Source organism: Saccopteryx bilineata, chromosome 7 (genome assembly GCF_036850765.1).
Source record: "Saccopteryx bilineata isolate mSacBil1 chromosome 7, mSacBil1_pri_phased_curated, whole genome shotgun sequence".
NCBI lineage: Eukaryota > Metazoa > Chordata > Mammalia > Chiroptera > Emballonuridae > Saccopteryx > Saccopteryx bilineata.
The window spans coordinates 79,888,619-79,916,148 of NC_089496.1; the positions used below are offsets into that span (position 1 = coordinate 79,888,619).

The 27,530-nt window shown below is 41.9% G+C and overlaps 1 protein-coding gene across 3 annotated transcripts in view; it reads right to left on the reverse strand.

Annotated features, from left to right (window-relative positions):
• The window catches only part of IDE (insulin degrading enzyme), a 116,063-nt gene that overhangs the window by 31,113 nt on the left and 57,420 nt on the right, over positions 1-27,530 (reverse strand). For all 3 annotated transcript variants that reach the window (XM_066238365.1, XM_066238364.1, XM_066238366.1), the window contains 9 exons: positions 23,364-23,486; positions 17,722-17,834; positions 16,880-17,042; positions 15,814-15,906; positions 15,286-15,377; positions 14,315-14,395; positions 12,082-12,185; positions 2,555-2,657; positions 67-189 (listed from right to left, as the gene is read on the reverse strand). In XM_066238365.1, coding sequence (XP_066094462.1) covers positions 67-189; positions 2,555-2,657; positions 12,082-12,185; positions 14,315-14,395; positions 15,286-15,377; positions 15,814-15,906; positions 16,880-17,042; positions 17,722-17,834; positions 23,364-23,486 — 995 coding nt within the window. The remainder of the gene's footprint in view (positions 1-66; positions 190-2,554; positions 2,658-12,081; positions 12,186-14,314; positions 14,396-15,285; positions 15,378-15,813; positions 15,907-16,879; positions 17,043-17,721; positions 17,835-23,363; positions 23,487-27,530) is intronic.

Sequence of the window (27,530 nt, forward strand, 5' to 3'; positions counted from 1 at the left end):
TCTCTGGTCCCTTTCAGGTAATAGATATATCCCCTGAATTAAAAATCACTGAGTTTAACATGTTACCTTAATAAGAGAAGGGTATGGTGTTGCTTCTTTTTCTAATGATAAAATCTCAAAATTTGTAGGAATAAATTCATTCTTCGTTGGAAGTTTAAATTTCCCATTCAGGTCAGCATTTTGCCATTTCTGGGCAAAAAAATGAAAAACACAATAGTTTAAAACAGTCATTTTGCTTAAAATCCAGGAAAATATTAAGGGGATAAATGTCACACAGCATTGTTTTCCATCATAAATAGAGGCTAGCCCTAGCTGGTTGGCTCAGCAGTAGAGCATCAGCCCAGTATGTGCAAGTCCCAGGTTCAATTCCCGGCCAGGGCACACTGTTTGGGAAGCGCCCATCTGCTTCTTCATCCTTTCCCCTCTCCTTTCTCTCTATCTCTCTCTCCCCCTCTCCTTTCTTTCTATCTATCTCTTCCCCTCCCGCAGCCAAGGCTCCGCTGCAGCAAAGTTGGCCTGGGCACTGAGGATGGCTCCATGGCCTCCGCCTCAGGCGCTAGAATGGCTCAGGTGGCAACAGAGCAACGCCCCCTGGTGGGCATGCTGGGTGGATCCTGGTTGGGCACATGTGGGAGTCTGTCCGACTGCCTCCCTGCTTCTAACTTTGGGGGAAAAAAATACAATAAATAAATAAATAAATAAATAGGCTACTCTCAAGATCTATTGATGACTTTTAATGAAACTAGAGTCATGAATCTCTGATACTAATCAAGGTCTTATCCTTATCTACCCCTCCTCTTTACACACCACCAAGATGACCAAATAAGGTTAGGGATTATCTGAGACTGTGGAACACTGAGGCTAACAGGTCCACAGGAAGATCATGTGTGCTTCAGCTTTTCGCTGTAACCACTTGGCAACCTCATCCCATTGCTTCAGCTCTTCAAGAATGAAGAATATGACCTGTGGTGGCGCAGTGGATAAAGTGTCAACCTGGAAATACTGAGGTCGCCAGTTCGAAACCCTGGGCTTGCCTGGTGAAGGCACATATGGGAGTTGATGCTTCCAGCTCCCCCCCACTTCTCTCTCTGTCTGCCACCTCTCTCTCTCTCTTTCTGTCTCTCCCTCTCCTCTCTAAAATGAATAAATAAATAAATTTGAAAAAAAATTAAAAAAAAAAAAAGAATGAAGAATAATCAGTACAGGGGAATTTCCCAGCTGCTAGGTAGTATGTCATTTATGTAAGAGTTAAAATTTCACCTATACCAGTTACTTGCACCTACATTGGGCTTGTTTCACTCAGTACTTCTTCTTTCAAAATAAAAAATAAAAAAATGCTAGGCTACATTGGGCTTGTTTCACTCAGTCCTTCTTAATACCAGGCCCACACCTCTCCCAGATGACCACATGAACTTTCAGATAAAGCAGTAATTCAAGCACAAGGGTAAGGACAAAGCTGAGACTCATTGCGGGACAGGGCCGACACCACCTGCACGCTGGCCCTCTTCCCTGGGCTAGTGCCAAAAGCTGAGTGGGGCAGATCGGAGGCCATCGAGTGCTGGCCTCTAATTTATAAGACTTTTCATTATTTAAAAAAGAAATAAAAAGCAACCAACTGCCAATAATTCTGGGTTCAGTAATTTGGCGTCCAGATGATGCAGCGCAGCCTGGTGGCTTTGGCAGTTCTATTTTGGTCCCTGCGACAGTGGGGATACTGGCCGTATTATTTGTAAGTAAAAACTGAAGTATTTCTTGTTTTGGAATTAGTTCGGACCCAGCTCTCATTCACGGGAGATCAGCTTTCCTTGAAGTGTAGCAAGATGGCGCTCCAGCAATCTCCCTTGCGTGGTGTGAATACATCAGAGGTATCAGAATAATTTTCTTTTTAACCGTTTCTTCTTTTTTTTTCCTGTATCATCATTACACAGACATTTAAGAAATGTCTGTTATTTAAGTTTAACTAGAATCTAATCAGAGCAAAGCTACAGAATCTCAAAGTCAACAAGAACTGAAAAAGTAATAGACAAGTAGACAGGGCTCACAAACAGAAGCTTGACTACCGATGAATGGGGTAGCATACTACCCAAACGTACCTGTTTTGAAACCAATACTAATTCTCCTGTGTTGACAAAAAGAGCAATGAGGCAATATGAGGCTTAAACTACAGCATCTCCTCACAAGAGGACACTGTGATCCCAGAGACGGCCTCCCTCTGTGTTGCCAGCAAGGTCAGGAGCTCTCTGGAGCCCGTGTCTGTCTTTCAGGCTCCCTGCTCCCATCTCTTCCTGCCTGTCACGGTATCTTTGTTTCTCTGTGCACTCTGTCCGGCACTTTGAAGCCTGACAGACAGGCAGGAAGGTGGCCGCCGTGCCTGTCTCCATGCAGAACCTCCGATCCAGCTCCCCACCTCCCGGGTTACCCCTCTCAGGATGGCACAGGCAGTGCTGGGCCTTCAGTCTCCACACCCTGGGCTGTGAGTTAGTTGACCTAAGGGGCTCATGTTCTTGTGTGTCCCTCACACAGCTGACTTAAGTCACAGATTAGTTCATCATACCTTAATGACTTCATCTGTTATAGCTTCTTGTTTATAGTGGGTTCCATACCATTCTTCAGTACGATCTGTTTTTCCTTCAAAAGACTTGGAAACTATTGCAACCCTATACATACATGGAAAAAATAAAGAGAAAAAAACCTATAAACTCATGTTGTATATATAAATTTATAGAATTTGACTCATGAAAGTATAAATAATATGCAAGAATGTGTTGGGCCTTTAAAAACACCCAGAAAATCCAGCCTGACCTGTGGTGGCGCAGTGGATAAAGTGTCGACCTGGAAATGCTGAGGTCGCCGGTTCGAAACCCTGGGCTTGCCTGGTCAAGGCACATACGGGAGTTGATGCTTCCAGCTCCTCCCCCCCCTTCTCTGTCTCTCCTCTCTCTCTCTCCCTCTGTCTCTCCCTCTCCTCTCTAAAAATGAATAAAAAAAAAAAACACCCAGAAAATCCAATAAGCCTTAGCTGAAATAGGCAATATATACATAGAGGTTTCTGATCACATTCTATGTATCCTTTGGTGATAGCCCAAAACTTTTAGTGGGGAAAAAGTATCTGCAAGAAAGGTTCTTGTGGGTATACTACTTTTTTTTCCCTTGAAGTGAGAAGCAGGGTTGGCAGACAAACACTCCCACACGCACTTGACCAGATCCACCTGGCATGCCCACCAGAGGGTGATGCTCTGCCCATTTGGGTCATTGCTCTGCTGCAACCGGAGCCATTCCAACGCCTAAGGCGGAGGCCATGGGACCATCCTCAGCGCCTGGACCAACTTTGCTCCCATGGAGCCTTGGCTGCGAGAGGGGAAGAGAGAGACAGAGAGGAAGGAGAGGGGGAGGGGTGGAGAAGCAGATGGGCGCTTCTCCTGTGTACCCTGGCTGGGAAACGAACCCGGGACTTCCACCTGGCAGGCCGACACTCTAGCCAACTGGCCAAGGCCAAGTAGGTATACTATTGACTAAAATTTTTAAAGAGTAGTAGCCAGGAAGAAAATGAAACAAGGTCAGCTGAAAACAGTTTCTAAGAAAGCTAAACAGCCTGAGCAGGCAGTGGTGCAGTGGACAGAGCATCAAACTGGGAGGTGGACCCAGGTTCGAAACCCCAAGGTCACCCACTTGAGAGTATGGGCTCATCCGGCTTGATCCCGGGGTTGCTGGCTTGAGCGTGGGATCAGAGACATGACCTCATGGTCACTGGCTTGAGGCCAAAGGTCAATGGCTTGAGCAAGTGTCACTCACTCTGCTGTAGCCCCCCCCCCCCCATCAAGGCACATGAGAGCAATCAATGAACAACTAAGGAGCTGCAATGAAAAATTGATGCTTCTCATCTCTCTCTCCCTTCCTGTCTCTCTGTCTTATCTGTCCTTTTCTCTGTCTTCATGAAAGAGAAAAAAAGAAAGAAAGAAAGAAAGAAAGGAAAGAGGAGAGAAGAGAAGAGAAGAGAAGAGAAGAGAAGAGAAGAGAAGAGAAGAGAAGAGAAGAGAAGAGAAAAGAAAAAAGAAAAGAAAAAAGCAAGCAAAGGAAATTACTTCTTCCCAGGAACAGCTTAGGCCTGGGGTGAACAAAAATGGCTAAATAAACCTACTGGCTCATCCAGAGATCCAAAAAGCCATAAACACACTTTTATTATTATTTGCTAACTTGTGCTCTGTTTTTATTTCCTGCCAGAGACTACTATCCAATATATCTCTATATGTACATTAGCCTTCCTGCTGCCAGGGAGCAGGGGACAAGACAAAGAAGCAACCCTTTAGCTTCTGGTTTTTTAAAAGCTTTCTTTGATGGGATAAAAACAGCCCAGAAGTCAGAAGGGGGAAAAAAGTTCCGGGGGGGAAGTTAGAGGTAAAATGCCATCAAGAGCCCTGGCTGGTTGGCTCAGCGGTAGAGCGTCGGCCTAGCGTGCGGAGGACCCGGGTTTGATTCCCGGCCAGGGCACACAGGAGAAGCGCCCATTTGCTTCTCCACCCCTCCGCCTCTCTCTTCCCCTCCCGCAGCCGAGGCTCCATTGGAGCAAAGATGGCCCGGGCGCTGGGGATGGCTCCTTGGCCTCTGCCCCAGGCGCTAGAGTGGCTCTGGTCGCAATATGGCGATGCCCAGGATGGGCAGAGCATCGCCCCCTGGTGGGCAGAGCGTCGCCCCTGGTGGGCATACCGGGTGGATCCCGGTCGGGGGCATGCGGGAGTCTGTCTGACTGTCTCTCCCTGTTTCCAGCTTCAGAAAAATGAAAAGAAAAAAAAAAAGAAAAAAAAAATGCCATCAAGAGGTAAGTGAACAAGTTTACAATACAGGAGCAAAAGAAGCTCTGTAATCCTTGTGAAGGATTATCAGGGACATTTCTGCCCCTGCAGCCTTTTAATTAGCAAAGTTGGAATCATTACGCTCCCACCAGCAAACTCAACCCCATGCTGGGACCAATCCTATTCTGAATCTTGTTGATAGAGGAGTTCTAGGCCAATAGCTTGTACGGCTTGCCATGAAGTCAGTCTGTTACTAGTTTCACTTCTCAGCTAAGTTCCAATTCAAAAAACTAGGTTTATGTCTCTTCCTGCTTGTTTTTACCTGTCCTCCTAGAAGTCTGGTTCTATCTTCTGAATATGAACAATGGCCTCAAAGCTGAAAGTCCAGCACTTACAACCAAAACTCTCCCGTACTGGCCCTGGCTGGTTGGCTCAGTGGTAGAGAATTGGCCTGGCGTGCAGAAGTCCCGGGTTCGATTCCCGGCCAGGGCACACAGGAGAAGTGCCCATCTGCTTCTCCCCCTCTCCCCCTCTCCTTCCTCTCTGTCTCTCTCTTCCCCTCCCGCAGCTAAGGCTCCATTGGAGCAAAGTTGGCCCAGGCGCTGGGGATGGCTCCATGGCCTCTGCCTCAGGCGCTAGAGTGGCCCTGGTTGCAACAGAGAAATGCCCCAGATGGGCAGAGCATCGCCCCCTGGTGGGCATGCCGAGTGGATCCCGGTCGGGCACATGCGGGAGTCTGTCTGACTGCCTCCCCACTTCCAACTTCAGAAAAATACAAAAAAAACCACCTCTTCCGTACTGAATACCCATCCATACCTCTGTGTTCCAAATACCTGCACCTCACTGGACCTCCCCAACTTCAATGTCTGACTGTCTAAACCACCATTTATTTCTTATTCTAGACAAAATACTCTACGCAGCTAACTAGACAGGGCCTTATCATCTTCTTAAGGATAGATAGGATATGCAATCTAATTTACCTACCTGTTAGTATGACTGACTGATCTGGTCCTGCTGCCATTGACCACTACCAGTTCTAGAGAACATACTAAAGAAGAGTATGTTCCACAGAAACTCAGAGAGGAACCATAGGGTTTAACAAATGGAGTCCTATTATTGTGCCCAGAAGAAGTGCTGCATGTTAGCAATTTGAGAAGCCCTCTGGAGCATTACTTGTGGAGTTTGTACAGAACTCATATAGCCACATAAATGGTACACGATGTATCTTAAGGGCATTCATTCAAGAAACAGAGCCTGCTAAAATTCAGCCCTAGAAACTTCTCCTCCTGCTTATTTCTCAAAAAATGGATTGACTTGCAATAAGACCTTTGAAAAATGTGTTAAGAAGTAAAAATAGGCGCTGGCTAGTTGGCTTAGCAGTGAGCATCAGCCCAGCATGTGGAAGCCCTGGGTTTGATTCCTGGTCAGGGCACCCAGGAAAAGCAACCATCTGCTTCTCCACCCCTCCTCTTGCCCCTTTCTCTCTCTTTTCCTCCTGCAGCCAAGGCTCCAGTGGTTCAAGCAAGGTGGCCCGGGGTGCTGAGGATGGCTCCATCGCTCACCTCAGGCACTAAAATAGCTTGGTTGCTGAGCAACGAAGCAACAGACCCAGATGGGCAGAACATCAGCCCCAGACAGGGTTGCCAGGTGGATCCCTATCAGGGTGCATGTGAGAGTCTGTCTCTGTGTCCCTGCCTCTCAATTGATTTAAAAAAAAAAACCTGGAGGAAGAAGGGTATAATCCCAAGGGATTTAGATACTTGTATATCAAAGTAAAGTGTACGGGTAACATTTTAAATGTCATAAGGAAGTAAATATGAATTAGATAAACATAATTCCTCAAACTAGGCAAATATCAAATGTGTACCTAATCACAAAGAGACACCTTTGCAAACCAGGAGTTAAAAATACATCACCGAGGAATTCAAAACTGAAATATACAATGAAAGAGTGTGTACTAAAAAAATAAATTCTAAATGGCAGGGAAGGGGAACAGCTATAGAGACAGGATACCACCTCAAACCAACCCGGAAATTTATGAACCGGAGTGTAGAGGCAGAGGAGCACTTCAATTAGGAGAAAAGTCACAACCATCAAAGTATAGCACAGAAAGCTGCAGTATATTTAACTGCAGACAGCTGAGAAAAATTGGCGTGGTCATGGTAGCATCTTAGACTATCTGCTGAAAATTTATGCTAAAAAACAGTCCTGATGAGTTATTTCCTTTCTCTCTTTTTAAAAAAAAATGTATTTACTGGCCCTGGTCAGTGGCTAAGTAGATAGAGCGTCAGCCCTGTGTATGGATGTCCTGGGTTCGATTACTGGCCAGGGCACACAGGAGAAGTGACCATCTCCTTCTCTTCCCTTCCCTCTCCCTCCCTGTAGCCAGTGGCTCCATTGGTTTGAGGGTGGCCCTGGCGTTAAGAATAGCTCGGTTGGTCAGAGTGCCTCAACTTCAGGTGCTAACAATAACTCAGCACTCGAGGACTGATTTCAGACAAGGTTGTCTGGTAGATTCTGGTCAGGGCGAATGTGGGAATCTGCCTCACTCTCTACCCTCCTCTCACCTAAAAATAAATGAATAAATGAATGAATAAAATAATTAATTTTAGATAGAGAAGGGGAAGAGAGAGATAGGAACATCTGTTCCTGTATGTGCCCTGACTGGGGATCAAACCAGCAACCTCTGCATATTTGGATGATGCTCTAACCCACTGAGCTATCCAGCCAGGGCTGATTACTTGTTTCTTAAATTGTGTCATGTGAGTGTGCACGCACATATATATGTGTGTGGCCGTGCTATTCTTTCCTTTAATTCTGTCCACAAAGTGAAAGCTGATAAGGCACTGACACAATCCTTAGAAATACAAGAGAAAAATTATCTTTTCTTTTCATACTGAAACTTACAACAGTGAGAAAAGGGAACAGTGGGCTAGAACGAATGCTGACTGCCGACTTCAAGTCAGTCATTTAGAAATGTTCAAGGAGAAGGAATAGCTCTTGGAGCTGGACGGGACCCATTCAGGAACAGTATTTGCCTACAGACACTCGAAGGCAATATGGTTCCCAAAGAAGGAACTCTCACAAGACTTCTGCAAATAATGCCTGAGTGAGAAAGGTGAAAGACATCCAAGAATGAGGAGAGGCTTCCTAGATAACTGTGGTGACTTCAAACAGAATGAGTAGAGAGAGCACAGACCTGGCCATAAGAAACCCGGGTTCCGGATGATACCAGTGACTCATGTTCTTTGAGGTCTTGCCAAAATCAAGGTTAAGATTTATATTAGGCAAGTCTCTGGACTTCAGTTTCATTACTTTTCAATAAGGATTCAAACTAAAAATAACTCTATATCTATCCACTAGTAGCTATAGTGTCATATCAAATCTCATTTTCAAAAGATACACCCAGAAGAAAGGTGAAAAAATTCTATTGATGAAACTCAAAACCAAACTTAAAGGACACTGACAGGAAGGCTAAAGTGTTAAAAAATGAGGTTCATGAAAAATGCTAAGAAACATTTTTTAAAAGTGTTCCTTAAAAGTAAGGAAGAAAATAAAGAAAGGTTAGGCTAAAAGCTTAGAGAATTCAATCAACTGTTACTGAACCCTTATTAGCTTGAATTCTGGGAAAGGAAAAACACAGTTCCTATGTGGAAGTAACTTATAATCCAATAGGACACATGACCTATAAAAGCAAAATGTATTCCCGGCCAGGGCACACAGGAGAAGCGCCCATTTGCTTCTCCACCCTTCCGCCACGCTTTCCTCTCTGTCTCTCTCTTCCCCTCCCGCAGCCAAGGCTCCATTGGAGCAAAGATGGCCCAGGCGCTGGGGATGGCTCTGTGGCCTCTGCCTCAGGCGCTAGAGTGGCTCTGGTCGCAACATGGCGACGCCCAGGATGGGCAGAGCATCGCCCCCTGGTGGGCAGAGCGTCGCCCCATGGTGGGCGTGCCGGGTGGATCCCGGTCGGGCGCATGCGGGAGTCTGTCTGACTGTCTCTCCCTGTTTCCAGCTTCAGAAAAATGAAAAAAAAAAAAAAAAAAAAGCAAAATGTGACATGCTGACTTCATGTTAGCATATGACAGAACTACTGACCTCTTATTTACACTGTCTTTGAAAGAAACACAGGTCTTTTAAACTGCAAAGGTGAACTGATAGAAAAAAGGAGTTGAAGCCTAGGATTAGTGAGTGAGCCAGCCAAGTGATTCAAATAAATTCATATCTCTAACACAGATGAGTCGCACTCTCCGATGCTTAGGTAACTAACAAATCCCAGTAGGATCACTGCACATCACTTTTTAGAAATACTGGCCATAGAAGAGGCAGAAGACTGGAGATGTGCAAATGCTCAAATTTTCAGAAAGAAAACGGTGTGTAGCCTAAAAACCATAAACCACTGGACTATATGCATTAACAAAACTACAGAGTCTGGCCTGACCAGGCGGTGGCGCAGTGGCTAGAATGTCAGACTGGGGCATGGAGGACCCAGGTTCAAGACCCCAAGATCTCAAGCTTGAGTGTGCAGGCTCATCTGGTTTGAGCAAAGCTCACCAGCTTGAGCCCAGGGTTGCTGGCTCGAGCAAGGGGTCACTCGGTCTGCTGTAGCCCCCTGGTCAAGGCACATATGAGAAAGCAATCAGTGAACAACTAAGGTGCCGCAATGAAGAATTGATGCTTCTCATCTCTCTGCTTTTCTGTCTGTCTGTCCCTCTCTCTGACTCTCTCTGTCACAAACAAACAAAAAACTACACAGTCTGTCAAACATTTAAGTAAGACAGTTATTACTAGGACCTCCCAAGAATTCACCAAGAATAACTCCTCCCAAATGAATGGATTTATATTGACTTAAGCAAGGCCTGTGGCAAAGACCCAGCAGTTGTATTTGTTGGTTTAATATGGTAAAATGGGCACCAAGTGACAGGATCAAAGGAAGTGGCTGATGATAATGATGGTGCAGTAATAGGTAAACATCTTTGTAAAGGTAAATCAAGTCTCAACTTTCAAAAGAACAATTAGGACTGGTAAAATGGAACTGGGTACCTTGTTATTGAATAAGTTCCCCATCCTTGGAGGAATTTAAACTGAGGCTGGTAGCTACATGTTGGAGATAATGCGTAAGAGATATACATCTGACAGAAACGGAATTAAATGACCTTTAAGGTTCTTTTAATTCTGAAGGATATAATATTCTTGTTTATTTTTCTACATGGTTACAATGTTAAACTTGTCTCAGTCAGTATTAGAAAAAGAAATCTTAGCCCCGAGCACCCCCAGTCGGGCCTGCTAGCTGGCACTGTTATCCAGGCTGTGCTGAACTCTGATAGCCGGCACTGTTATCCAGCTGTGCTGAACTCTGATAGCCGGCACTGTTATCCAGCTGTGCTGAACTCTGATAGCCGGCACTGTTATCCAGCTGTGCTGAACTCTGATAGCTGGCACTGTTATCCAGCTGTGCTGAACTCTGATAGCTGGCACTGTTATCCAGCTGTGCTGAACTCTGATAGCCGGCACTGTTGTCCAGCTGTGCTGAACTCTGATAGCTGGCACTGTTATCCAGGCTGTGCTGAACTCTGATAGCTGGCACTGTTATCCAGCTGTGCTGGACTCTGATAGCTGGCACTGTTATCCAGCTGTGCTGAACTCTGATAGCCGGCACTGTTATCCAGCTGTGCTGAACTCTGATAGCTGGCACTGTTATCCAGCTGTGCTGAACTCTGATAGCTGGCACTGTTATCCAGGCTGTGCTGAACTCTGATAGCCGGCACTGTTATCCAGCTGTGCTGGACTCTGATAGCTGGCACTGTTATCCAGCTGTGCTGAACTCTATCACTGCCCTGCTGCACTTACAATGACACAGCCAGAAAAACCAATCCGCTGTAGAAAAAGTGCTTTTTCCTCCAAATGAGGGTAGAGAGAAAGAAGGTTCTCAATTCTAATTGCACATGACATCGAATTTAGAAACAGGCCATTTAAACAAAAGTAAAATGTCTGCTCCTGAGGACTGACTCCTACAAAGAGCTGATGGGTCAAATTATTGGCTTATTGGGCAGCAAGAACCATATGAACATAATTTAAATTATTTTCTTGAAAAAGAAGCATATCCTTATATAATCTTAACAACATTGCCTTATATTTGGACACTTTTCAAGTTTGCTAAACCATTCTGCATCATACAGAAAGATAAAGTACTATTGCCATTTTGCAGATGGACTAATTTCTTTCTTACTGATTGATTTTAGAGACATGAATGAGGTAAAATCACAAAATAATTGTGTCGAAAGCAAATTTACTCAACTGTCAAGTTCCCAGAAGAATTTTAGAAATATGTCCTTGACAGAGGTGAAAAATTAAAAATGCAAAATATGTGGCAGTCGCCTGACCAGGCGGTGGCGCAGTGGATGGAGCATCAGACTGGGATGTGGAGGACCCAGGTTCGAGACCCCAAGGTTGCCAGTTTGAGTGCGGGCTCATCTGGTTTGAGCAAAAGCCCACCAGCTTGGACCCAAGGTCGCTGGCTCGAGCAAGGGGTTACTCGGTCTGCTGAAGGCCCACGGTCAAGGCACATATGAGAAAGCAATCAATGAACAACTAAGGTGTCAAAAACGATAAACTGATGATTAGTGCTTCTCATCTCTCCGTTCTTGTCTGTCTGTCCCTATCTATCCCTCTCTCTGACTCTCTCTGTCCCTGTATATAAAAAAAAAAATATGTGGCAGTCAAGTATATGCCTTCCATTATTTGATTTTAGAAAAATATGTATAAATTCTATTTTAAGGCAGAAACACAACGTAGTAGTTCATACTTCTTTAGGGCTGTCCGTTCCGTAACAGTAACAGCTCTGCCACCGTAAGAGCTCTGCCAACTTCAACCTCCTGGCTGACCGCTGGTTGGTCAGAAGAATTCTGAGACTGTAATCCTTACTTCTACTTTAAAGAGAGAGGGTGCCCTCCCTTGCTTTAAAACCAGAGGGGTGAGCTGATCTTGGGCATCTGAGTTCAGATAAAGCCAGGTGAAGATCTATTATCACATTTTATTCATGATAGATTCTTCATGTTTTAGAGATAGTATTTAGAATGGAGGGAGGATAAGTAAGAGGGGTGGGTAAGGGTAAAAAAGACAAGCCATGCACAGACTGTTTAAGTTGGGTACTGGTACATTACATTATTCTACTTTGGAATCATGCTCAATAAAAAATTTTAAAGAAAGCCTTTTATTCACAATTTCAAATTTTTAGATTCTGACCATTATTGAAAATTTAGTATGTAATAGTAAAACCTGTAGAGTGACTCACCGGACATTTTCTGGTCTGAGTTTATCGAGAACCATCTCTATTAAATCAGGTCTAAATTCTTCCAGTAAATATTCAGCTGTGAGCACTTCTTCTAGGGGATAATACTTCAAAATAAAACAGTAAGTAAGTAAATAAATAAAATGTACAAGACTAACTTTTTTAAAAGCCATCAGATCTCTAATACATGACATTTCATTACATTATAACCCCTCTTTCCTTCAATTAAAGTTTACTCAATGAGAAAAAAATGTCTAAATCTTTTCTCTTTCCTACCATACTTTAAGCAGTTTCCTATTGAGGCATGAATTTTGTAGTTAATCCCCATATACACTTCCATTACAGAAAGCTAAATTACATTTTTTTCTAGAAAAAAGTGTAATATTTCTGCCTAAAAACTGAGTACTTGTTAATAAAAAAAAATTGATGATTAAATGTTGACATCTATAGAATTTTTATTATAAAGTGAATACATTTTTAATGAACAAATGTCCTTTTAAATTTCTATGAATAAAATCAGACATTTATAAAGTTGTGGGGAAAATGGCTTATATTTTTGGCTAGTGAATAAAAATAAGATAGAAGATGCTTTTTAGTAAAAGCAACCTCTAATGTACTGAGATAGATGGATTGATCCTTTCATTTGAGATAAATTTTTTTTTCTTCTTCTTTTTTTTTTTTTTAAGGTGAGAGGAGGGGAGACAGTGAGGCAGACTCCTACATGCATCCCAACCAGAATCCACCCAGCAACCCCATCTGCGGCTGATGCTCAAGTTGTGAGCTATTTATAGCGCCTGAGGCCGATGCACTCCAACAGAGCACCCGGAGCCACACTCAAACCAATCAAGCCACAGACTGCAAGAGGCAAAGAGGGAGAGGATGGGGGAGGAGCAGATGGTCACTTCTCCTGTGTGCCCTGAGCAAGAATCGAACCCAGGATGACATCCATACACCTAGCTGATGCTCTATCCACTGAGTCACCGGTCAGAGTCATTTGACAAGAATTTAATGAATACCTAGTCTGTACTAGGCACTATTCTAGGTGCTGTTGTGGATACAATGTTAGATAAGCCTGACCAGGCAGTGGTGCAGTGGATAGAGCGTTGGACTGAGACCCAGAGGACACAGGTTCAAAACCCTGAGGTCGCCAGCTTGAGTGTGGGATCACACACATGCCCCATGGTTGCTAGCTTGAGCCCTCGGTTGCTGGCTTAAGCAAGGGGTCACTTGCTCTGCTGTAGCCCCCTGGCCAAGGCACATATGAGAAAGTAATCAATGAACAAATAAGGTGCCGCAACGAAGAATTGATGCTTCTTATCTCTCTCCCTTCCTATCTGTCTGTCCCCCTGTCTCTGTCACACACATACACAAAAAAAAAGTTAGATAAGACAGATATTGTCCCTGTTCTCAAAGGAGCTTATAATTTGAAAAGAGGCAGGCAATAAATAAATACTGTCATTATATTGATAGGCGCTATGAAGAAAATTTAAAAGGGGAAAGGGAATGATTGGGAGGGCAGAGGTCTCTCTGAGGAGGAGACTTTTGAGCAAAGACCCTAAGAATTAAAAACACGTAGCCTTGCAAAGATCAGAGTGTTCCACATAGAGAAAACACCAAATATAAGGGCCCTGAGTGGAAGAATAAGCTTAGTGCTTGAAAGCAGGGAAATAGTATCACTGAAGTGAAATGGGAACGGGAGAGTAGGTGGGGGGCAGTATGCAATATGGTCAGAGACAGGCAGGGGCTAGATCACCTTGCAGGCTAAGGTAAAGCCGGATTTTATTCCAACTCTGATGGGAAATCACTGAAGGACATGACACAGAGGAGTACAGCAATCTAATTTTGGTTTTCAAAAGATCCCTGAGGCTGGAAAAATAACCTCTAGTGGGGACAAAGGGAGAAACATGGAACGCAGGTAGGAGACTATGATGGCAGTCCAGGCGAGGAACGATGGCAGCCACAGTATTAGCAACAAAAACACTGCATAACTGAACACTGTTTAAAGCCAATAGCAAAATGCCCATGTAATGAAGAACATTACAGATGAGAAGTTATAGGATAATGAAAATTAAGAATTTAAGCATGTCTTGACATCAGAGTTTGCCAGGTTATTAGTGTCTAAAACTTTAACTGCAGCTTCAATTTTTATCGTTCATGTTATACTGAAAGTAATATATGCAAGATCCCTGAAATATTCTACACACCGATCTGCACAGTAAAATAACAGCAAACTTACATGCAATATTCCTGCGATCTTAGAGGTATAGCCCCGTGGCCTCTCTTTATCTTTAAATCTAAAAGCAACAGCATTCAAGTCCTAAAATGGAAAGTTAACATAATTAGACATAACTATTATTTAAAAATACCTTGTGTGTGTGATTGGATTGCACTATAGATTTTTCTACTCTATACTTAACTTCATTACACTTTCTCAAAAAAGGACTGTTGAATTTAGAAATGTATAGAACATAAATAAAAATAACAAATAATTGGAAAAACTATGTGGAAGAACCTTGTGAGATCCAACAGTTAATTGCATAGAACAGATGATAATTTTGTTGACCCATTCAGAGAACTGCACCCAGATTAGAATGATTGTCACAAATTTCACAGAGATTATACCTTGAAACTTTTACCCAAGTAAAAAAGATGTTTCTCATCCTAAAATAAATTTCAAAATCTTTTTGGCTTTAAATATAAAGAACATATATTTCAAAACCCTTTAAAAAGAAGCCTTTATAATTTTGGAAGACAAATAACTTTTGCTTTATACAGAAAAAAAGAAAGGAAAAAGAAAAAGAGCTAGGCTTTTCCACATATACAATATAATTACTCTTAAGACCAATCATATATAAGAGAATTCACTATTTCTTTGAAGCTTGCTATAGACTCTTATTACCAGATCTGAAAATGGCAGAGCTCAGGTAACTGCTGGCATTCTTCTGAGGGATACAAAAGCAATCCAATTTCTTCCCTTTCCCTCCCTGAAAAAGGCTAGATGATGCCTTAACCCTTAACTGTGCCCCAGGCAGCCAATCAGTCTAGTACAACTAAGCCTAACTAAAGCTACCATGCATTGCAAAAGTTTAATTTAGAAGAGGAAAAAAATACTTAAAAAGTTTCACTGGGCCTTAAATTTAAATTAATTCACATATATATGTTTTCTGAAAATGTTCCTTAAGAAGAATTTTGGTGAAACGAAAGTACCTTGCACTCTTGGAAAACCCATTCTTGAGGTCCTTCTGCACGTAACTTCTGAATGTATTGAAACATGTGCAAAATTATATCTTCAACATGTACTGGAAGAAAGGGGCACACTTAAAACCATTCAGTCCTCAATCCTCTCGAGCAGTGAGCTCACTCCGAAGGTCCAGTCAGGTGAGTGGAGGTGGTTCCTCTGCAAAGTGCAGGTCTCACCCCCCTGAGACTGGCTCTAGGGTCCCCCACGCGAGGCCCTCCAGGCTCGGGGACATGTGACGGGATGGGCGCTAGGGTAGTAAATGAGCAAAGGAAAAGCCAAGGACACATTTGACAAGTGCAACATAAAGAGCAGACGTGGAAAAGTCATCCGTGAAACAAAGGGCACATTACGCATTAAAAATACACTGGATAAAGGGTATGAATTAAAGTGTTGATAGCTTTACAGTATAAAACAGATCCACAGCATAAAGAAGTTAAAAAAAAAATCATACAAAGTCAGTTTTCAATCAAAAAACAAAAAAAGTCAATACTTACATAAACCTTCCTCAGTCAAGTCCACATTAATGATAAAAAACATGAAACCTCGGGCTCCTTCCTTCTGCCCGCCAACAAGAGTATTCACCCAGCCTGAAACATTCAGTGGGAATAACATGATTGCACCGGTGGACTTTTAGGTCAAGGAAGTTTTAAAATTCATATTATATGTTCCCAAAGACTAGAATGCACTTCTTGCAGAAAGGAAAGGAAAAAAAATCGGAAAATGGTTCAGAAAACCAGTTTCAGATATGGCAGAAGACTCAAGGGATTGGGGGGGGGGGGGGTTGGAAGCTTTCTTTAGGACTCCTCAGGTCAGTTCCCAAATCAAGAGTAGACTACTGTGTGTGTTATGTACAAGCGAAACCTGAGTGGAGAGGGGCCTTGGAAATTATTTACTGACTAGATCCTAGTTACCACGTACATCCTCTGGTGTGAAGGATAAGAGCAGGGAAATAAATAAATGGGTACTAACACTTCACAGAAATGGTGAAAAATACCCAAGTTTATACTTTTTAACCCTTTTTAAATTTAAAATGTGCTCCACAGGCCCTGGCTGGTTGGCTCAAAGGATAGAGCATCGGCCCACTGTGTAGATGTCCCGGGTTCGATCCCCACTCAGGGCACACATGATAAGCAACTATCTGCTTCTCTCCCCCTCCCTATTCCCCTTCTCTCTCTTCCCTCTCACAGCCACTGGCTCGGCAGATTCCAGCGGTGGCCCCAGGCAGGGGTTACCAGGAGGATCCCAGTCAGGGCGCATGCAGGAATTGATCTATCTCCCCTCCTCTCACTTAAAAAAAAAAAAAAAGCAAACAAAAAAACATGCATCACAATATCTTATTTAATACCTAACCTTTACTACTCACTGCTGAAGGATAATTGGGGGGAGGGCGGGCAAAGCAAAAAACTATGCACACTTAACAACCACCACCTCTCTGTCACCAAAACCCAAAACAGTCCGGCATCCAAAAATTCACAGGAAAATATTTAGGAGAAAGCGAGAGCCAGAAGAAAAAGATGTGGTGGGGCACTAGGCTCAGAAACTGGCACCCAGAAGACTTACCCTTTGATTTAAGTTCTGATAACAGACTTCCAGGACCTTCATGTCCAATGAGATGACCAAGATAATGACCAGGATTTGATTTGTAGTATTTCTGAAGGTCAGGTATGGGAAAGGTCACATAAAGATTCCTAATATCTTTAATAGGTACTATTTTATAAATTTGCTGTGGGGGAGGAAAAACAAATAAATTACAAAAGATTAGCTACATACAGCTCCCACTGAAAAAACATTTATAAACCATGAAGAATACTGATTTTCATGGAAGAATTCCAAATTCAAGAGAGAATCACCAACAAAATCACACTGACTCTAAAGAAATGATGACCTGGCTTCCTTCTTTGCGGGATGTCATTACAGACGGTATAAAATCCCTGCTTTGTCCCTGGACCATGAGCTACATACTGCTGGCCGCCTGCCTTCTGGCACTGGGTCGGAGCTTTCACCATCTGCCAGGGCTACAGCTACCAAAACTACCTTTAGCATGCAAAGATCGCACTACAGTGCTATCTTTTTGGTGATACATGTCCCTAATAAATGTGAAACTGACTTGGTTATCCAGATAAATATTAAAAACTATATAATGACCCCCCCTCATTTATCTACTCTGTGGTAAACTAGGTATATGTAAGTCCATAAATTTAAAAACAAACCCTGACCAGATAGCTTGGTTGGTTAGAACATCGCCCCAAAGTGCAGAGGTCACCAGTTCAATCCTCAGTCAGGGCACATACAGGGACAGATCAATGTTCCTGTCTCTCTCTTACCCTCCCTTACTCTCTCACTAAAATCAATAAATAAAAAAATTTTAAAAACAAAACAAAACCAAAAACACATGTACTTACTTTAAGATGTTCTTCTTGGAAAGGGTGTTCAGGGAATTCTGGCAATGGGACATTTTTATTTTCTACTTCAGAAAATAACTTTACCACCAGATCAGTCAAGTCATCTAAAGATTCTATAAAAAAACAAATAAGGAAATCAAAACTTAATCTAATTATAACATATACAAGTAGTGTTTAAGACCTTAGAGTCATATATACATATATAAAATGATGTCATACACTTTAAACTTACATAACGTTATATCTCAGTAAAGCTGGGGATAAAAAAAAAACCCTTAGGATCTTCTGAAAAACATCAGGACTATTAAAACAAAAACCTGAAATATTTTTTAAAAACTGCTTTGGATAAAATTGAAGCACTCAGGCATGACCAGGCGGTGGCGTAGTGGATAGAGCGTCAGACTGGGACCCAGAGGACCCAGGCTCAAAACCCTGAGGTCACTGGCTTGAGCGCAGGTTCATCCAGCTTGAGTGCGGGCTCACCAGCTTGAACATGGGATCGTACACATGATCCCATGGTCGCTGGCTTGAGTTCAAGGTTGCTGGCTTGAGCAAGGGGCCACTCACTGCTGCAGCCTCCCAATACCCCCCATCTAGGCACATATAAGAAAGTAGTCAATGAACAACTAAAGAGCCACAATGAAGAACTGATGCTTCTCATCTCTCTCCCTTCCTGTCTGTCTGTCCCTCTCTCTGTCACACACAAAAAACTGAAGAACTCAGTTACGTTCTACTAGTGCCTATATAAGTTCTAAAGCTGCTTAACAATATCAGTAATGATTATACATCACATGTCTGCCTCTTTATCACTTAACCCTGCGAGTAGTGAGTTTTTTTCATGCCCGCTGATGCCCAGTTTTTTTCCCCCCAAAAAATGAAATTAGTTTCAGGCACAGTTTTATTAACTTAAAATCATGTTTGTTTGATAACTAATTTATAGAAACAAGAAGAATGTACATTTGCCATTTTTAATGTTGCCTTCCACATTTTTAAAATAAAAATTTTTGTATGATCATACTCTGGAGTATGATCAGGAGTCACAAGGACATACATGAACATTCATACTACTCAAAGGGTTAAAAACTTTTACACAAATGTTATCTTGCAATAAATTTTTTAAAAATATTAGAAATAATAATTAATTGCACTTGGAAACTATTTTGTTTATACTTCCCATACTAGCCTGACCAGGTGGTGGTACAGTGGATAGAGCATCAGACTGGAATGCCCAGGACTCAGGTTCGAGACCTTGAGGTCGCCACCTTGAGCATGAGCTCATCTGGTTTGAGCAAAAGCTCACCAGCTTGGACCTAAGGTCACTGGCTGGAGCAAGGGGTTACTCGGTCTCCTGTAGCCCCACGGACAAGGCACATATGAGAGAGCAATCAATGAACAACTAAGATGTCACAACGAAAAACTAATGATTGATGTTTCTCATCTCCCTCCGTTCCTGTCTGTATCTATTTATCCCTCTCTCTGTCTCTGTAAAAAAATAAAAAAATAAATATAATTCTCATATTAAACCATCAACTTCATAGACAATCTACATCCAGTGTTAAAAGTCAAGTGTTAGGCCTGACCAGGCAGTGGTGCAGTGGATAGAGCATCAGACTGGGATGCGAAGGACCCAGGTTCAAGACCCCGAGGTCGCCAGCTTGGACTCAAGGTCGCTGGCTCCAGCAAGGCATTACTTGGTCGGCTGTAGCCTCATGGTCAAGGCACATATGAGATAGCAATCAATGAACGACTAAGGTGCCACAATGAAAAACTGATGATTGATGCTTCTCATCTTTCTCCGTTCCTGTCTGTCTGTCCCTATCTATCCCTCTCTCAGTATCTGTAAAAAAAACAAAACAAAACCCAAAAGTCAAGTGTTAGTTTGCCAGTGACTGATTTTAGATGAACACTGTTTATAACAACAAAATCTGAAAATTACCTAAACACCTATTGTGTGGATGTTAGGAAACATCTGTACAGTAGAATTTTATGCAGCAATTAGTGAGAGAGCTGTATATGCCAATACGAAAATATCTCAAAGTGCTATTAAGTGAAAACTGTAGACTATAAAACAATACATTATGATACAGTCTTGTTTAATTTTTTGACATACGTATGTGTAAGTATTAATATATTAAAAATTTTTTACTTTTGGAAGTATAATAAGAAATAAGGTTACTATTTTTTCTTTTCTTTCTATTAAAGTGACTATCTTTGAGGAGAAGGTATAGTGGTCATATGATGGGAAAAGGAAGAAATTGATTTCCATTTTATACTTTTCAGGATCAGATGAGACTTCTTCCACTTACAGACATTACTTTTATTCTATAATAAAAAGGGAAAGTGATAAAAGGTTTTCTTTTTATAAACAAGATAACCACTCACCTTGATTCTGTATCCACAAAAAAAATAGGTTACTTATAACTGGTACAAACATTCGTCACTGGTTACTGTCAGGAAGCTTTTGGATCAAGTAAGAAATTTCCCTTGATATTCTATGACCCATTTTGAACTTTTCCATGAACCCTCCAGAGAGCACTTATTCACTGTGTGAGAACTGCCTTTATGTAGTATGAATGCTCTTCTATAAATGTGGGCGTTTGCACTTTATTTAAAAAACGTGTTTTGTAACATCCCTATTTTAACCAATCTCCTATTTTAAACATTTGAATTGTTTCTGAAGTTTCACTAATAAATATTACATTGACAAAAGAATCCTTGAACATTACCTGTTAGGAACAGCTCTATTTCCTTAGATTGAACTTCTAAAAGTAAAAATATACTTTTATCCCCCACCCCGTCCTCCCATTCACAATACAGACAGCAAAAGGCTGGGCAGGTGTGTATGGGGTGGGTTTACTGTCTCCTCTTTTTTTCCTTTTTAGTGAGGGGGGGCAGAGAAGAACCAAACCTTTTTTTTTTTTTCTAAGCGCCTGAGGTTGAGGCCCCGGAGCCATCCTCAGCGCCCCGGGCCAACTTGCTAGAGCCAATTGAGCCATGGCTGTAGGAGGGGATGAAAGAGAGGGGGGGAGAAAGAAAGAGAGAGAGAGAGAGAGAGAAGAAGAAGAAGAGGAGGAGAAGGAGGAGGAGGAGGAGGAAGAGGAGAAGGAGGAGGAAGAGGAGAAGGAAGAGGAGGAGGATTGGTGGAGAAGCAGATGGTTGCTTCTCCGGTGTGCTCTGAGAGAGAATCAAACCCGGGACATCAACACACCTGGCCTACGCTCTAGCCCTGAGCCAACCGGCCAGGGCTTGCTTCCTTCTTTTGTACAGTCAGTGTAAGAACACAACCTAGGGAAGCACCAGGAGGCCAGAATGTAAAATTTTTTAATTTTTATATACACACACACACACACACACACACACACAGGGACAGAGATAGAGTCAGAGAGAGGGATAGATAGGGACAGACAGACAGGAATGGAGAGAGATGAGAAGCATCAATCATCAGTTTTTCGTTTTGACATCTTAGTTGTTCATTGATTGCTTTCTCATATGTGCCTTGACGGGGGGGGGGGGGGGGGGGGGCTTTAGCAGACCCAGTAATCCCTTGCTCAAGCCAGCAACCTTGGGTCCAAGCTGGTGAGCTTTTGCTAAAGCCAGATGAGCCCGTGCTCAAACTGGCGACCTTGAGGTCCTGAACCTGGGTCCTCGGCATCCCAGTCTGACGCTCTATCCACTGCGCCACCACCTGGTCAGGCACATTTTAATTTTTTTAATTGATTTTAGAGAGAGAGGAAGGAGAGACAGAAAGTAATTGGAACACTGATTTGTTCCTATATGTGCCCTGACTGGAGCTTGAACAGGAGACTTCTGTCCTTTGAGATGACTCTCTAACCAATTGAGCCATTTGGCCAGGGCCACAATATACTTTTTAAAGGTAACGCATCTTGTTAAACTGTCCTCCAAAAAATGTAGAGCAATTGTATAAATTGTATATACATCAAAAAAAGAGTACCTCTCTTGCAAAACAAAACCAAAACCAAAATTATGGTAATTTAATAGGATAAAACAATACAGGCGGGGCAAAGGTAGATTTACAGTTGTTTGTATGGAAAATACAATAAATAATAAATAATACAAGAATAAACTCAATGTTTTGCATACCTGCAAGTGTAAACCTATGTTTGCCCCACTCTGTATATTATCATTAGTTAATTTGCATTAAAAAAAAAATCAGCCTGACCAGGTGGTGGCACAGTAGATACAGCATCAGACTGGGATACGGAGGACCCAGGTTCGAGACTCTGAGGTTGCCTGCTTGAGCGCAGGCTCATCTGGTTTGAGCAAAGCTCACCAGTTTGGACCCAAGGTTGCTGGCTTGGGCACGGGGTTACTCGGTCTGCTGAAGGCCCACGGTCAAGGCACATATGAGAAAGCAATCAATGAACAACTAAGGTGTCGCAACGAAAAACTGATGATTGATGCTTCTCATCTCTCTCCATTCCTGTCTGTCTGTCTCTATCTATCCCTCTCTCTGACTCTCTGTCTCTGTAAAAAAAAAAAAATCAAACCAGGCCCTGGTTGGTGGTGTAGTGGATTAGGGCAATGTCCTCTGGAGGGACACGGTCACCAACTGGACCCCATGGTTGCTGGCTTAATCCCAATGGCACAGACTCATCCCTGAAGTTGCCAGTTTGAGCCCTGGTCTAGGCACGTGAGAGAAGCAATCAAAGGGTGCACAACTAAGTAAAATAAGTTGATGATTCTCTCAAAAAAATAAAATAAAATAAAATTCAAAGCTGGCCCAGTTTGGTTAGAGCGTCATGCTAACATGCTGAGGTTCCAGGTTCAACACCCAGTCAGGACACACACAAGAATCAAGTAATTAGCCTGACCAGGCGGTGGTGCAGTGGATAGAGCGTCCGACTGGTATGCGGAGAACACAGGTTTGAGACCCCGAGCTCACCAGTTTGAGCGTGGGCTCATTTGGTTTGAGCAAAGCTCACCAGCTTGGACCTAAGGTCCCTGGCTTGAGCAAGGGGTTACTCAGTCTGCTGTAGTCCCATGGTCAAGGCACATATGAGAAAGCAATCAATGAACAACTAAGGTGTCGCAACAAAAAACTAATGATTGATGCTTCTCATCTCTCTCTGTTCCTGTCTCTGTCCCTATCTATCCCTCTCTCTGACTCTGTCTCTGTAAAAAAAAAAAAACAAACAAACAAAAACACAAGTAATTATGGCATGAATAGGTATAACAAGAAATTGATGTTTCTCTCTCTCTCTCTCTCCCTTTCTCTCTGAAATCAATAAAGTTAAAAAAAATTTTGGGCCTTTCATCTTCATAAAGTTTTTTTTTTTTAATCAAACCTTTGTTGTGTACCTTCCAAAGTTCTCCCAGTTCATCATCATCCTTTAATATTATTTCTAACTTTGTGAGTTATCAGGTCAAATGTGTCAATCTTTTCCTTTATACATCTCTTCCTATTTTATGTGCTTAGAGCACTTATGATTAATTTATATTTTCTTCAGGGTCTACATTTAAAATTGCATAAGCTTTTCTTTTTTTATTTAAAAGGAGATCATTTTCAAAAGCCTCTGAACATATAAAAGGTATTATTTATATCCTTCTTCCAAATACTTTGAAAAAGCCAAAACGGAAAACTTTTATTATCAATTTAATGAAAAAATTTTAAGTATTCTTACCTCGCCCTAAAACACAAATAGCCATTAAGTTTGATGAATAATAAGTAGAGTGGAATTTCAGGAGCTCCTGTCTTACATCAATGCCTTCTTGGTTTGGCCTAGTCTCTAGAGTATATTTGTTACCTGAAAGGGAGAAAACAACATTTCTTAGAGAAAGCAAAATATGTGCACTTAAAATTTTCCAATTATTATGACATTGCTATAAAGTGAACTTAAAAATCAGAGTTCAAGCTAACACACACAATGATTAGTCAAATGTGTTTGAATGTAAGCTGGATACAAAAGACACTACAGTACAAACTAGTAACATTTCAAACTACAGTATAGTGAAATTTCCCACAAGAACTTTAAGTGCTTTACAAAAATCATACTTCTTAAAACCCCTGAGATAGTAGGTGTTACGAGCACTTATAAGACAAAATGAGATGCACACGGCCTTCATTCACTCTGACTTTAATTCCCTGTGTGCTCCATAATTAATTGAACATAATCACAAAGGGACTTTTTTGGAACTTGCCAAGTTACTTGTGGAAATAAATATACTATTTTTGGCTGATGCATTAAATCTGTGATGTAAATTCTCATGAATTTGATCTAGACTGGTAAAAATAGAATGCAATGCTATTTTTATAAGTCTCAGGTGGTCTATCAGTGTACCAACTATGAGATCTCTTATGAAATCAAATAACTTAAATCAAAGTAGGATAAAATATTCATGTCAAAGCAAATAGTCAAACTGTCTAAGTACTACTTTTCTAATAAAGATCTTGCAATTCAGAGACTAAGAGATGGAATTTAAATGGTTGGTGTTGCTCTAAAAATAGCATCTCAACTAGAAATATCCTAAGATCCTACCTAGTATAATAACTTTTATTATTGTTCCTGCTTAAATGGGATCCTGTCTTTTGTCTGCAGAGATGAAACTATGGAAAAACATATTCTTGATGTAATTTTCCCCTTTGGGTTATTATGATTGATGAAGGGACATTGGGAGTCCCTTTCACTAAACTGGAGACCCAAAGAGAGCCACCAGATAGTGCTCTCAGACCCAGAGAGCTGCACAGTACTCAGCTAAGATTCATGCCCCAGAATGCTTGAAATCAACAGATCTAGTGGAGAGTGTGTCCAAGTACTCATTAACCTTTTCCTAGTAACAAAGCAATCAAATGTTCTCATCTTCACTAGCAGTGGCTGTTACTCAAGTTTCCAGGTTCTTAACTAGTCTTCTCAGTTTCTCACTGAAGATCCACTTCAATTCCGGATCAGCTCTACACGGAGTCCTGGGACATCCCCTCACTCTACCTGGAGGAGGATTCAGATGTTCTCACAAGTACCCAAAGTCTCGATCAATTCTTCAGGAAAAAAAGGAAGCCTTTTGCTGGGTAATGGCTTGAAGCTCTCTCATTTTACAGTGAAACCTGAGTATTGATGGTGCTTTCCTTTTCCACTAAATGAAGATTCTAAAAGCCTCTGTTCCAGAGGGCCTAGGCTTACAGCTTCCTTAGACATTTACACTGCCAAGTTCAGATTCCTACAACATCTGGACAAAGATAACACACTGGAACACCTAAATTTGTGGAATTAAGTTTCATTTTAACAGACTGTAAATGTGATATAAGACAGAAATCAGATTTTTTTTTTTTTTTGTATTTTTCCAAAGTGAGAAGCGGGGGTTGGGGGTAGCAGACAGAGACACTCCCGTATGCACCCTACCAGGATCCACCCGGCACGCCCACCAGGGGGCGATGCTGTGCCCATCTGGGGTGTTGCTCCACTGCAACTGGAGCCATTCTAACGCCTGAGGGGAACCATGGAGCCATCCTCAGCACCTGTGCCAAGTTTGCTCTAATGGAGCCTTGGCTGCAGGAGGGGAAGAGAGAGACAGAGAGAAAGGAGAGGGGGAAGGGTGGAGAAGCAGATGGGCACTTCTCCTGTGTGCCCTGGCCGGGAATCGAACCCGGGACTTCAACACGCCGGGCCAACACTCTACCACTAAGCCAACCGGCCAGGGAAGATTTTTAATCTAAATGTGATTTAATTTGATTATTCACAATCTAGTCAATATTCTGGCTTTAAAAAAATCTCAAATCAAAGTCCAAGAAGACCAAGATCATGGCCTCTATCTAGAACTTAAAATTCAGGATTAACCAGCTCTAGCTCATTCTGCTTTGATTTTAATGTACCCGATTATCTTACCTTTTTAATCTCTACTCTTTATCTTTAACTCATTTTAAAATACAGAGATAAAGCAGGAGCATACACCAAGTACACTCAGAGTCTGGGTTATGCTAAGGCAGAACAGAAGTGACCCTTGGGGTAAAGAGTGACCACAAAGGATGGTAAGGTGCTGGAAATGTTCTGTTTCTTTACTGGGTGCTGATTCTGCAGTCTGTTCTGGTTTTAAAAATTCAATATTATACATAAGTAACAACAGTATTCAACTGACTCTTTAAATAGCAAAAGTAACAACAATATATCAAAACCACATAATTCTGTATGTTTATTAGTCTTCAACAAAAAAATAAATGAAAAATGAGCTGAAGGTGCCACTGTCAACAGCCATCTGCCTCATGTAAGCACAGAATCTAATGATTCTGGATCTCTGGCTACACAGATAAACAGAGACAATACATTTGTTCTCAAAAGTAGCTTTTAGACACAAATAGATACCATTCTATAAATCTACATAATCATTTATTCGCTGCCTGGATGTTTTCAGTCTTCCTAAAATGTGGTAACAAAAAGGCCTAACCAGGCGGTGGTGCAGTGGATAGAGCGTCGGACTGGGATGCTGAGGACTCAGGTTTGAGACCCCGAGGTCGCCAGCTTGAGCATGGGCTCATCTGGTTTGAGCAAAAGCTCACCAGCTTGGACCCAAGGTCACTGTCTCGAGCAAGGCGTTACTCGGTCTGCTAAAGGCCCGCAGTCAAGGCACATATGAGAAAGCAATCAATGAACAACTAAGGTGTCGCAATGTGCAACGAAAAACTAATGATTGATGCTTCTCATCTCTCCGTTCCTGTCTGTCCCTGTCTATCCCTCTCTCTGACCCTCTGTCTCTGTAAAAAAATAAAAAAATAAAAATAAATAAATAAATAAAAAGAAACGGTGGTCATTTGGAAACACATCTGAGAATGGCAGTTCTGTGTCCTTAGAGGCTCCTGAATTAGAAAGAGGAAAAGGTTTCCCTCTTGGGGTCAGGACAATCATATCTCACTACACTGACAGAGAAACATGGATACTAGGTATAAATGGGCTAGAGCCAGGCTTGCCATTATGTTTACTATCCCTTTGATAACAATTCCTTTAGGTGTTTTCTAAAAACAGGAAGACTAGCTAGTGGAAGTTCTCAAGAAACAGATGAAGAAATGAAAGGAAAAGCAGGATACAATGCACAGAATTCCACAATCAGTCCTTAAACTACCGAGTGGATTCTGTTCCTGTCGGCACCACGATCCCCACCAAGGCAGGGAGGTGCAGAGGAACAGGCACTGGCCTTGCTGTTGGCGAAGCTGCCACCTAAGTCAGGGCAAGTCACCTTCTGCTTATATGACCTTGAACAAGTTACTTAACTTCTCTTAGGCTCAATCTCTTATGCTGACATTGGTGGGCTTGCACTAAATTAAGAAAAAAACATGTAAAAAAGCATCCAGTAAATAGAATGGAAAGTCTGATGACACCAAGTACTATTTAGGGACATGGAGAAATGAGAACGCAGACACTGCATGAGGGAGTGCAAATTAATCAACCTCTGTAGGAAACAATTAGACAATATCTGTTAAATCTGAAGATGTACATATCCTACGGTACAGTAATTCCACTCCTGGAATTCCACTCCCAGTACCAGAGGGAGCTCGGTGTACAAGGAAACATATATCAATACAAGGAACGCTCACAGCAGCACTGTTCCAATCTCAGGAGAATGAATGATAAACAGTGGCACCTACATTCAATGAATTATTCAGGTAGCAGCAAAAATAAACTTATCAAAGGCATACTCATCAATATGAATAACTATTAAAAATATAATGTTGAAAGAAAAAATACAAGTGGCAGAGATTACTCACAATAAAATACCATTTTTTTAAAAACTGATAGAACATAGTACTTAGAGGTAAATACATGACTAGCAATGTTTTTATAAAAAAGCATGGGAATAACAATCAC